The sequence below is a fragment of the Vidua macroura genome, chromosome 21 (assembly GCF_024509145.1).
Source record: "Vidua macroura isolate BioBank_ID:100142 chromosome 21, ASM2450914v1, whole genome shotgun sequence".
Classification (NCBI taxonomy): Eukaryota; Metazoa; Chordata; class Aves; order Passeriformes; family Viduidae; genus Vidua; species Vidua macroura.
This window is the reverse complement of record NC_071591.1, coordinates 4,606,033-4,618,720: the sequence shown is the minus strand read 5'-3', so window position 1 is coordinate 4,618,720 and position 12,688 is coordinate 4,606,033. Positions and strand designations below refer to the sequence as shown.

The following is a 12,688-nucleotide window of genomic DNA, read 5'->3' as shown; positions in this document are numbered from 1 at the left end:
TCCTGGAACAGCACCAAGCACTGCAGTGACACCACAACTCAAAAGTGTTGGTGAAAAGGGCATCACATTAGACACTTGGGTGAAATTAAATCACTGCAACTCAGGGCAGTGAGCGTGAATGCTGTCCAGAGCCTTAACTCAATCTGCAAGGGAATAATGAAGAGCTCTTTTATCTCAGCTCTTTATGGGGCTAATGCATCCCATCGTCATGGCAGCTCCCCTGCCTGGCTTGTTCCAACTAGTCCTGGGCAGGTGAGCATGTCTCTGCCTCTACTTTGTCATCCTTGTTTTTAGGCAAAGTGAAAAACAGTTGGGATGGTGAAATACAAACCTGGCACTGCAGAGTTCAAATCAAAATAGGCGTCATTAAAATCCTGCCAGTCTTGAACAGGAGAGTAAGAGAGCAAGAGCACTCCTTTGACTCCTGTTTGCAAAGGGTCTTCTCTCTCCCTCTCCACTGTGGTTTTTAACAAGGCAGAAATTTAAAAGCAGATGGGAAATTACATCAGCAGCTCAGCTCAGGCTGCACGCCCTGCAGCAACTGTGCAGAGGGAGGGATGGGGGCTGCAACTCCCCAGTGAGCAGCTGGGGTGGAGTGACAGTCTCAAGGCAGCACCCCGGGAGAGAAGGGAGGCGTGAGAGAGAAACCTCTCCCACCACATGCCCAGTTTATGTCAGTTCTTAACCCAGACAGAAAATATGTGAAATTTAAAAAACCATGAAATCTCAGACTGAGGCTGGAACACCTTCCCAGCAATCTGCTTGCAGTGCCTTGACTGTCATTTCTGAAGGAGCTAAAGCTGCTCAGGGATTTCCAGCACACACCAACTCTGCCCATATGGCAGAAGTCACAGGTACTGCTCTCCCAGGAGCCAGCTCTCCTCATCTGCAGGAGAGAACCAGTGGTTGTTGGAGTCCAGAGGGGTTATTAGGAGATGATCAGCACGAAGGCACACCTGCAATAAGGTGAGGCACATCAGCATTTCCCCTGGAGGGCTCCCTGACAGCCCAGCCCAACCCCGGTGCTGTTGGCAGCTGGGCTCTGCACGGGCACAACAGATTTGTGTGCCTGGGCAAGAGCCAAAATAATGGACATTCTTAAGCTATACCACACAGCAACTCGCTGGAGAAGTGAAGGTCAATGAGGCAGTCGCTGCTGTCACCTCTGGGACGAGAGCTGCTCTTCACAGAGCTGGCATTATCCGCTGGCTAAGCCCAGCCTGCCCTCAGCGTGGCTCCTGCAGTTAAATACCAGCTGCTCACTGGGCACCAGGCTGCGTTTTGTTCCCACTGACAGGGAGGGAGACATGAATAAGTGCCTCACCAGTAGTTTCCAAGCTGTTTGGGGAAAGGATCTTGTTATTTCTGACTCTGGGCTCTTAATGGCAGAAGCTGTTCCGTGTCTGTGTCTTGTTCAGCAGGAGCATGATGCTGGTGCTCAAGCAGCAGTCTGGAGTAATTTGCCCTTAGCACAGCAACATGTGCTCTTACAGCACAGTAAAATAACCATAACTCATGCCAGACTAAAAGCCCTATCACTCCTCTGTGTAAATTATACAGAAGTCAACTCTTGGAGGTCCCTCTGAGCACAGCTCACTGCAATACACAAGGTTAACTCAAGCAAATCTTCTGTATGTTACCAGTAAAGACCATCAGAGTCTCTGCTGCAACACTTACTGCCAGCTACCAAGAGATGACCCACAACAAAGGCACTACAGCCAAGTCCCATCTGTGTGAGCTCTGGATTTTTTTACCAAATCCATGCATCTCCTCCAGATCCCAGGAGCTTGTTGAGGTTGTGGAAGCAGCCCTGTGTGATTACACAAGAATAACTACATGCATCAGCCTCTGGGCAAAAAATATCCTGGGTGTCACCACAGAGCCTGAGAAATGTTTGACTGGCCTTTTAAATGCTGAAAAAGTAAAATTAGCAACCACAAATCCGTGGTGTGATATACTGTGGAGTAAAAACAACCTAAAACAAGTTCTCAGTGTCACATGAGTGCAACTAAAACATTTGCAGCCATCAGGTATCAGCCCCAGGACTACCAACAAGTTTAGCAGTAAGGATGCTTTATCAAATCATCAGAGTTGACAACACTTTAGGAAACAGCTCTTACCTCTCCTAACAATGCAATCTGATCAATACTCCCAAAATTTCTGATGGTGCCAGATTACAATTAACTCTAATCCAACATCAAAGAAGATTCACACAAGGCCTTGGTACTGAGGTTAAAGAAAGACAGAAAGTTAAAGTTGAGCTCAAGCAGTAATGCAGATTGCTTTTAAACTTGTTTTCAAGTAACTCTTTGGCATCTTGTGTGATACCAGAAAACAAAGACATGGGGCTTAAAGACACTAGCAAACAGCTCAGATCTCTCCTTTCAAATGTCAAACTTCCTCTTACCCAAGATTCACCCAGGAATCTCCCCTCCACTGAAGCTGCCTACGTGCACAGAGGTGCATTTCCCTGCATCCCTCCCAGCCTGAGTGGTGTAACAGCCACCCCTCATTAGCAACAGCTAATCCACAAGGATTTGATCCTGCACTAACGTGTTTGTATCACAGCCCCTGGCAGCTCATACTTCAGGTGAGGATTTTGAACAGCACAAGCTGTAACACCTTTGCCTGTGCCCATTTACTTCCTCTCTGTTGCCCACAAACAACCATCTCAGCCTCTTTTTTAGCTGATTTTAGTGTCTTTAACTGCTTGATTACCAGAGAGGAACAAAAGAGATTTCCTGCATATGGAGACACTTGGATGACCCTCACTTTCAGGTGGGTCAAGCCTTGTGCTCTGAGTAAAATCCCTGAGGGTTCCTCATGTGGACTGGTCACTCAGGGATAATGGAAATGCTTTTAGACAAGGCATAATTTTAAAGCAGTGACTGGCAGAGTACACTACATAGGAATGGAGAGAACACACCCTGACACCACACACCACTCTTACTTCCACCTTATACATAGAATTGCAGCATCTTAGACTGGCTTGGGTTGGAAGGGACCTTGAAGAATCCAGTTTCAACCCCCCTGCCATGGACAGGGACACCTTCCACTAGGCCAGGTTGCTCAGAGCCCCATCCAGCCTGTCCTGGAACACCTCCAGGGACTGGGAGTCCACAACCTCTCTGGACAAAAATTATTCTCAGTGAGAAGTCTATAAACTGCAGGAAGGAGCCAGAAGGCCAACTCAGCGCTTTGAAATCAGCTCTTCTCTTGGGCTGCCAGCCATGCAATGTAATGCTCTTCCTCCAGATCTTGTATACATTACCTCCTCGTGCAACACACAGCTGCAAAGCCAGCCAGTGACCAGTAAACCAATATCTGCTGGATCTCACTGTGCAGTCCACAGCCTTCCCTGGCAGAGCACTGTGGCTGCCTGTTTGGCAAGAGGTTTCACATTTTTCAGCCATGAACATTAAGGAAATCAGAAGAAGGTTGTGAGCTTGAGATGTGGTCAGCCCTGGTGTGCCAGGAGTCTGGCTGGGGACAGGAGCCTTTGCTTTTAGAGGCTGCTTGTTTTAATGATGTGGGAAATTCTCAGGCATCCAAAGGAAATGAGATCCTGTAGCAAAACAGCAGTACTGGACTCTAGTTAATAGTGTTGTCTTGCACAGCTATGTGGGTGACTGTGCTCCTATTGCCAAGTAACTGCTCTGGCAAGGCTGGGTTTTGGACAGCAAAGCAATCCTTTCTCCAAGCTTTTGGAGAGGACCCAAATCTTCTCTGCAGTGGGAAAATAAAATTGGGGAAGGGGGGAGTGAACTGATTTAAAAAGGGAGAACAGACCAGAAAGATCTGTAAGGCAGAGTGCCTCAAAGACTCACATTCAGGTGAACAGAGAAGTAACATGGTCTCATCCAGTAATGATGGGTGATGCTGTGTGATTCCACATCCCCTGGGCCTGGATCGACCTTGGCCCCAGGAATCACTCCCTGCCCACCACAGCACTGACACCTCCCCTCCATATCTTTGATATTGACCAACTGCTCTTGACACTCACACTCAACTAAGAGCATCACCATGACCACCATTACTTAGTGATGATCAGAAGCGCCACAACTGCAAGGTAAAAAACAAAACCCAAACGCAGGAACTTGCTTACTGTGCTTGTTTTTCTTCTCTGGCAGAGGTGGCGGCTTTTCTGGGTCACTGTTCGAATCTGGAGCAGCAAAATCAGCAATGAATTCCACTGGTGCTGAAGAGTTTCCTTGCTGGAAAGGCAGAACAGCAGCAAAGGGCGTGAAGGGCACTGACGGGACAACCACGGCATTGTGCAGGTCATCCTCGGAGATGTTGTCGTACTGGGACGGGTGCCTCTCGTAGGACACCCTGCAGCCCGAGTTATCCGAGGTCTGGGAGGCTGCACTCCTCCTCTTCTTCTCTGGTAAAGCTGGGGGAGTCTCTGTCGGCGGCGCTGCTCCCGAGAGGCTGCAGAATTCCAGTGGAGGAGAGCTGCCCTGCGGGAGCTGGAAAGTGTGTCCATGGAAAGGGGAGCCAGACTCACCCAAGGACTCTGGCAATGGGCTGAGGACACCTGGCCCCTGAGGAGGTATCTGATCAGTGTTGGAGAGGTCCTGCTGCAGGAATTCATAGTCTGGATCATAGTGATCTGATTGATCTGGGTAAACAGAGGATGATGTATTAGTTTCTCTCTTTTGCTGTTTAGCCCTTCTCAGTTCTGTCCCTCCCATTCTATCAGTTAATCAGTTCATTTTAATCAGAGTGGAACTTCCTTGCAGCTGGGACCATCTTTACACCTTCTGTAACATCCAGACTTCATATAACTCATAATTAATTCTTTACACTAGCAAACAAATAACAAAAATTCAATAGGTAGACATCTGCATAATTTGTGTCGTATTTATATTTTTATTTTCTTTCCTAGCATGTAGAAACAGCACTGCTTTTGTCTACCAGGACTGTAATTTCTGCAGACAGGGCTGAAATGAAGAAAACATTCCACTTGAGAGCTGAACTGAGTTTCAGAACCATCACCTACAGCAAGGGAAACACATTCCCCTGGGCTTTTTCCTCTCTGGCAGACCAGCTCTGCACTGAACTGCCTGCAGCAGCCTCAAGACAGCAGCTGCAAGTGCAGTGCATTAACTACATCACCTCCTGCACCTCAGCTCCCAGAGCAGAGGGACAGGCCCCAGCAGCCCCTCTTACCCAGGGTTTCACAGCTTGTGTTGCGGGAGCACTGGCCGCTGTCGCGGTCCAGGGAGGAGAGCTGCTCGTCAGACTTGCTCAGTTTGCCAATGCTGCTGCACGGAGAGAGGCGAGGAGACTCCCCCCCATAGGAGTGGCTTCCACCTGACAACCTCCTCTGGGCATAGCAGTCAACATCAAAATCCTTCAGGAGAAAAATAAAAAAATGAAAACCATCAAATCACCATCACTCTTGGCAGCTCGCTAGTGAGGAAGATGCAGCTCAAGGAGCAAAGACCTCACAGGAGGGGAGAGGATCACTGCTGCTGACCCTCTCTAAGCTCATGGAGAACACAGAGACCCTCTGATGTGGTAAACAGCCCGTGCCAGGGAGCTCTGTGTGTTCTTGATTTCAAGCAGGGGTTGCTGTGGCCCCCACTGGACTTTACAGATGCTGAGAAGATGACCAAGTTCTTCACAGCTATGTGTGACTGCTGACTGCTTGTCATGGCACTGAGACAAGGGAATGACACTGCAAGATTTCTCATGACATGCCTGGGGCTTTAGCAAATACTTGGTTACCTCAGGTGCACGCAAAGGGAAAATAAACTACAGTGAGATACAACTTTCTGTGCCTATGGCTATGGTCCCATTTCAGAAATTACCTCAAGCTTATGAACCTGTGAGTGAACCCCTCAACTATTCCCACTCTGTCAGAACAACCTTAGTGTGACTGTAATTTCAACTGAAGAGTGGCCACAGCTTTATCTGAGTCAGCCAAATGACAGCAGAGGCTCCCGAAGCCAAACCTGAGGCTTTGGGGATGAGGACAAGATTTGATTTTTGTGCAATTTGATATGATTCAGGTCCTCACTGCTGAGCTAGTAAGTTCCTGAATGGGGAAAGCAAACCCAGCCATTTACAACCTCATAAACCCCAGACAAGCACAAGAAATGGAATGTGATTAACACGCACACAACTTTCCCATTTTTCTACCAGAAAATGTACAAATTTCCCCAAAGCACCAGCAGTGGTCAGAGCAGTAGCTCAAACTACTGCTTGAGTGAAAAGATGTTCGAAATTGTGACTGGATGAAGACAGACTTCTGCTCTCACTCAGAGTAAACCCTGGTGAGATGTCAGGGAGCTCAGCCAGCTGCTGTCCCCTGATCTATTTGACACAGCAACACTCAGCCACTCCCATCCTCACACTCTGCTACCCCTCAAGGCAACAAAGTTTGTAGCAATTTGTTAAATAAACACAACAACACTGTAAAAAAAAAAAAAAATTAAGCTGTCCACATTATTTATGACGCTGCTGTTCCTGCCACTGCCACTCCCACTGCAGGCTGCCTGTGCTGGGCTGCTTGGGACAAGCAGGGACCTGCAGCTCTCAGCATCTCCCTGAGCTTTTTCCTCCAGCTCACAGCACACAAAGCCCCTTGGCTTTCACACAGGGGTTATGCCATTACCTGTCTGTTGATCCCAACAGGTAAACTGGACCCACTGGTAGCTCGGCTCATGGGGGCCACAACAGCCACTCTGGTGGGGGAAGGCGCCGACTGACGTTTTTTAGGGGGCAGTGCTGGTGGAGGGCTGCAAGACACAACAGGAATTGATGCTTCCATCACTCTTCCAGAAAAAAAAAGATTTTCAGAGGCTTCACAAGATGTTTTCCAGAAAGCTTTTGTCAGCCAGGAGCTATTCAGCAAAATGTATCCACTACAAATATTGATTTAAGAATACTCTCACAGGTAAGGTCCTGGTAAGTGATTTAGTTTTTAAGGTTGGTATTTCTCAAACAAAAACAAATGCTGTTGTTAAAAGTATTCTGAATGGTGCTAATTAGCATGGCAATTATTTCTAAATAAAAGCAGTGAAAAACCAAATTACATGTTTTAGTTGACCCAAATATTATTTCCATTCACAGAAGTCCCCCCTGCTCCTCAAACCTTCCAGATGTGAAAAATGCTCAAAGTTTCACAGATTTACAGGACAGGAAAATTCTCTTTTTTGGTCTTTGTTTTCTTGGTGAACTTCAGGGAACAAAAGGGTCAGAGCTGCTCTCACCAGGTGCACTGTGAGGGCCCCATGTTTTGGCATGAATCTGTGTCAGACCCACACATTTACAGTATTGTGAGAGTTTAACTCTTTGACTTTTAGCTTTTGCTTCTGATGACACGTAATTCTGGTAGTCATCAAGCCTGAGAAGTTCCCAAGAGCACACAGAGTCTGTTCTTGGAACATACCACGAAATTTTTATATAACCTTTGACAATTCATGAAATACACAGCAATGTGATTCTTTTTGTCAGCCACAGCCCTTGATGCCAAATTTTCAAATTACCACAACATGTATTTTTCACACCAGCCATTAGCACCAGTACTAGAGAAGAAAAACACCACACACACACAAAAACCTGCAAATTGGGGGTTTTCTCTTCCGTCTCAAAATAGAACATAGAAACTTTCATGTGGTTACTCTTAGAACAGGGTAAAAACAACCAAGCACAAGGGTTTTTTTCACACACTCTTGGCTTTCACTCTCAAGTTGATAGGCAAAGCTGAACAACCTGGCTGTGCAGGACAGATTGGTAACTGCCCCCCGAGGTAAAATGAACATTTCCCATGGGATACAGCAGCCCAAGACACTTGCACACTGTGGAAATCACACAGTTTTATGTGAGGTTATTATGGATTTATGTGATGCCTCTCATGCGTGGATGTCAGGGCACTATCCTCACATAAAAAGAAAGAAAGGAAAAGACACAAAATAATAATAAGAGAGACAGAACACAAAGCAGAGTCCAGGAGCAGGGAAAAATTGCTCTGGAGGACTGGAAGTTCAAAAGCAACACTGATCCTTTCTTGTGCACATTTTGCAAGATTGTATAAAAAGCAACAGGCTGGTAAGAGGCACTGGTGTTCTTTGGCCAGCTGGCTGGGCAGTATTACCTGTTCTCTGCCACACGAATGCTGGGCAGAGGGGGTTTAGGAGGTGCAACTTCTTCATCCATGGAGTCAGTCAGCAGCTCGTTGGATTGAGTCATATTAGTTGTTTTGTTGAGGATCTCCATTTCTCGGTCTGTAAGGGGAAGTTCTGATGGGCTGCAACATGCAAAACACAGATTGTAGATCATAAACCACAGCTGGAACACAGCCCTGACAGATTCAGACCTATTTTAAATCATGTGCTATCAGACAGGCACCTAGAGCAGCAGGCAGAATTTGCATCTGCAGGTGGAATTCCATGTTTATGCAGAGCTCAGTGTGCATGTGACTCAAAGGTTGTTTCACTGCCAGATTCTGGTGTCTTTCCTACCATAGCATCTTCTCTTTTAGCAATCCTGCTGAAATGGATGGGGGGCTACATGAAGAACACTACACCACCCTCTGTGAAGAACAGCTGAATGATTTAAATCAACTCTCAGAAGCCAGAAATTATCCCTTCTATATCAGACCACAGAAGAAATCAGTGACCCACCTGTCAGATTTACATGCTGGTAAACTGGGTTTAACTGGGCTTGTGGGAGAGGGATGCTCCTGCTTTTCAATCGTGAGTCTGACCAGCTCCTGATGGATGGAGAGAAGAAAAAGAGAATAATCACTATTTGTTGAATGCTGCACTTAAACAGGCCAGAACACAAAGGAATGCTACTGCAGTGAACTCTTGGTTATGGTTTAATGATGGTGTGGACACAGAGAGAGCTGAGCTGGGTTTAAGTCTGGTACAGAGCCACACAGATGATGCAGAACAGCTGCTAAGGAGCAGCCTGCACCCAGAGGAAGTTTTGGCAGTATTTGAGTGAAGTTCATTAGCCCTGACTGTATGGGGATTCTGCACAAACCCATATGTGTGTCTTTTTGCTATGTTTCCTCTTTCCTCTGCCTCACAAATGTGTTCCAGTCCAGACAACACCCTAGATAATGGTAAACTGGCTTTACACACATAGATCTGAGTACAAAACACTCTTACCCAGTGGAGTACTTCATCTAGCCAAAACCAACATTAAATAATTGCTTTATATTTTATAAATAAGAATGTGTTTGTTTCAAAAAGCAAGTTTTCTGTAAAATGCCCAACCAAAAATTAAACAGAGAACACCTTCATTTAAAAGGCCAGCTTTCCCTGAAGCCACCTTTTAACACATTAGCAATAGAAGACTTAATCATTCAAGAAGCTACTGTAGTGTATCTGTTATAGGCAGATAAGGCTCTGGATAAAGAGATAAGGGCATGATAATCCTGAACTCTAAGTCTGCCAGCAGTCAAAGCAACAATCATTCACACCAGAAAGACAGAGAGAACATTTTATGGATGTCTGAGGCTGACAAATAGATCTCCTGCTCACAGATACAAACACATGCCCCTCTTACAGGCAGGCTGGAAAACTGGCAGTGCTTCCTGCCACTATTGGCTTCCCAGCATATTACACAAAGGAAACTGCAGGGGATCAATTTTAATTTTATTTTTTTTTAAAGCAGCCTGAAGTACAGTGTCATCATTCCAGTATCATCTTTGTGTCCTTGTCTGTGGAGCTTGGAAACAACTAGCATTGCTCTCTCAGTGCAGTAGCTGCAACTGGAATGTCACTGCCATCATCCCTCTGAGGAAGGAAAATACTCCAATGCTGGCACTTTTACATAAGGCTCTACTGAAAGCTGAAATTCCATGAATTAACACACACACACCAAGAGGAATAAGGTGCAAACACCATCCAAGTGTCCACCACAGCTGACTTTGGTCTCCATGCTCTGCTTACACTCTGATGCTCCAACAGAACGTACATTGTGTTACCCAAAAACTCAGCTTTCCAGAAGCTATCCTGGAACATCCCACTCAGGGTGGGGGAAGAGGGAGCACACACAGATGTCCATGGAGACCAAAACTGTGAAGATGTCCCTGCTAGGACAGAGAGCCCTGGTGAGGAACAGTGTGTTCTGAGAAGTGTCCTGATGAGTAACGTCACTTGACTCTTTTGGCTGCATTTGGCATCATGGGGCTGAGTGATGACTCAATGGATTGCCACCTTTCTGGATTTGCCCTCTGGACAAAATTCCACTGCTGAAAAGGTTTTTGGAGATCCTCATGCACTTTAACAGACTCAGGGCTGGACCCTGTGGGCCTCTGGGGTAGGGGCCAGCGAGGACTGCAAACGCACAGGAGCACAATAAGGGAAATAAAATGTATGGGCATTCAAACCAAAAGCCAAAACACTCCTTAAACATCCCCCTGAGAAGGCTATGGAAGGGAAAGTGTAATGTCTCCTTTTCCTGACCTTTCTTCACCACTTTAAACCAAAGCCAGGCCAACACTGCAGACTGTGGTGGTGGCTGTGCCGCAGCAGCACTGAGGAGCCCCAGGCACTCAGGGCTAAAGTGCTCAGTTTTCCTATTTTGCCAGTCATAATGGACACCACACAGTTCTCTACCACATGGGAATGTAGGTTAGAACAGGAGAAAACCAATCCACTTTGGCTCAAAAGTATCTTCAGAATTATTCAAATCATTGGGACTGGGGGGAAAAAACCCCAAAGCACCTTCCAGTGGAGGCACCAACACATGACTGCAATTACCTGAGAGGATCACTTTCCCTTCCAACTTTGACAAATATCACCAGACATTGAATGTTTCTCCTCTCTGCTATCCCCACATGAGAACTAGCATTTGGAAATCAAGCCAAAATCTTTAGCATACACACAGAGGTAATGTGCACACAACTGAGCCAGATGCACATTATGCTATTCCTTATCAACAAGGAAAGAGATTCTTGCAGCAGTAATTAGAGATAATTAAAGCCTCTCTACAAACTATGCTACTTCAGCAAGCTGAAAATTCCACAGTGAGATGGATTTTTGAGAAGTTATGTAATCAAACCAAGCATTATTTTTCCTGCCTAGCAAAGCCCCAAAACCTGAGATCAAAATATCAAATAACAGAGGTGAACAAGAGTCTCCTTTATACTTAACTCTGAAAATAAAGAAGTAAACATTGAAACGTGGAAGTGGATCTTGTGTGATCTGCCAGAAAAACAAAATAGGCTCTGCTGTGGAGAGAAGTCTCCATCTTCTCAGTTCTGCTTCCAGATCTGAAATGTGGCTTGGCCTTTCTAAAATAAACCTTGTTCCTTGCTGTGCAGGAGGTGAAAGCATGCTGCCTCCAGATGCTGACCTCTTGATGGGCAAATCCTCTCCCATCTCCCCAGACAGCCACACATCTGCTCTAAGGCTGGCCAGACATGAGCCAGCTCCAACTGGAAGGCCAAAATAACTTTCAGTCTAAAAACAAAGCCGAGACTGATATAGCCATGGTGCTGAGCAGGGCTCCACAGCCCATGGACATGTCCATGCTGCTCCCAGGCTGGGCTGGCTCATGAACAGACCTCCAAGACCTTCCCCAGTCCCAGATCTTCCCCCAGTCTGCAGAGGAGACAGCTCTGGCTGAAAGGCAACAGGTACCAAGGGTTTAAATATTGCTTAAAGTCAAAGAACAACTCCCAAGTTGTGTGTCCAAGTCTCCTGCAATGAGACCACACAACTCTGATCCAGATCTGGGGATAACACATTTCTCCCTGGGATTGTGCAGATTCAGTCAGTGATAACTCACCATTTCTGGGGAATTACAGCACAGATTTCCACATCCTGCAAATTGCTGCTGAATTCCAGCACTAACAGCAGCTGAGATTTTAGGTTAAACTCTTTTCCTCTCTCCTGCTGTGCAAATTTAAGACCAGCTTTACTTTTAAAATGTGTAGCTTAAAGTTAAAGAGCATATTGTGCAAAATAATCCTAGAAAATCCATCTTCTTTAGGTGCTAGAAATTCTTTGTTTCAAAGATATTTATTTAAAAGGCTTATAAAGTAATAGCAGATTTTAGTATCTGTGTTTGAGTGACATTAAAGAGATATCCAGATGATGCAGACACCAAACCAAGAGGCCTGAAAATGTGACAGTCAAAGCCTGGGAGATCCACTTCATTTTTACATTTGGCTCCATTTAATAAAACTGAGTCTGAGTACAGTGAAAGGTTCTTGATACATAACTCCAGGTGAAGCACCTGCTGCAGTTCTTAAAACTCTATTCCAATTTTCCTTGTACAGTTGATTGAAACATTCTCCTTTGAATTCAGCCCTGCTCTTGAAAGAGACTTAACTTCCTCTACAGTTTCCAAAATAAGATTCCCAGGAGGTATGACAGTCTGTCCACTGGTGCCCTAAGCCCAGATCAACCAAACTTTTACCAACAGTGCTAGGACAGGTGAGTGATCAGCCCAGAGAGAGCCTGGGACACAGAAATAATGGCTACAAGAACCTTCCCAGGAGGCAGGAGGACAGCCAACAGCTTTCCCAGGGTGGAACAGGGAGGGAATGCTACAAGCAGGTCTGACAATGGATACAAAGGTTTCTGTTAAACATTTCCATTAGCAATGTAAAACTAATCTCCAGAAAACTGAGTTTAGCTCATCACCTTTTCCACACCCTAATCCAGCTGCTTAGAGTGGTGATGTATCACTGACAAATCCCTTGAAATTTCTCTTAAAA

General features: G+C 45.8%; 1 protein-coding gene across 4 annotated transcripts in view; it reads right to left on the bottom strand.

Moving 5' to 3' along the window:
- RAPGEF1 (Rap guanine nucleotide exchange factor 1) overlaps positions 1–12,688 on the bottom strand; it is an 84,632-nt gene that overhangs the window by 32,437 nt on the left and 39,507 nt on the right. For all 4 annotated transcript variants that reach the window (XM_053996790.1, XM_053996791.1, XM_053996792.1 and 1 more), the window contains exons 5-9: positions 8,634–8,722; positions 8,105–8,257; positions 6,623–6,746; positions 5,173–5,356; positions 4,106–4,621 (exon numbers count right to left, since the gene is read on the bottom strand). In XM_053996790.1, coding sequence (XP_053852765.1) covers positions 4,106–4,621; positions 5,173–5,356; positions 6,623–6,746; positions 8,105–8,257; positions 8,634–8,722 — 1,066 coding nt within the window. The remainder of the gene's footprint in view (positions 1–4,105; positions 4,622–5,172; positions 5,357–6,622; positions 6,747–8,104; positions 8,258–8,633; positions 8,723–12,688) is intronic.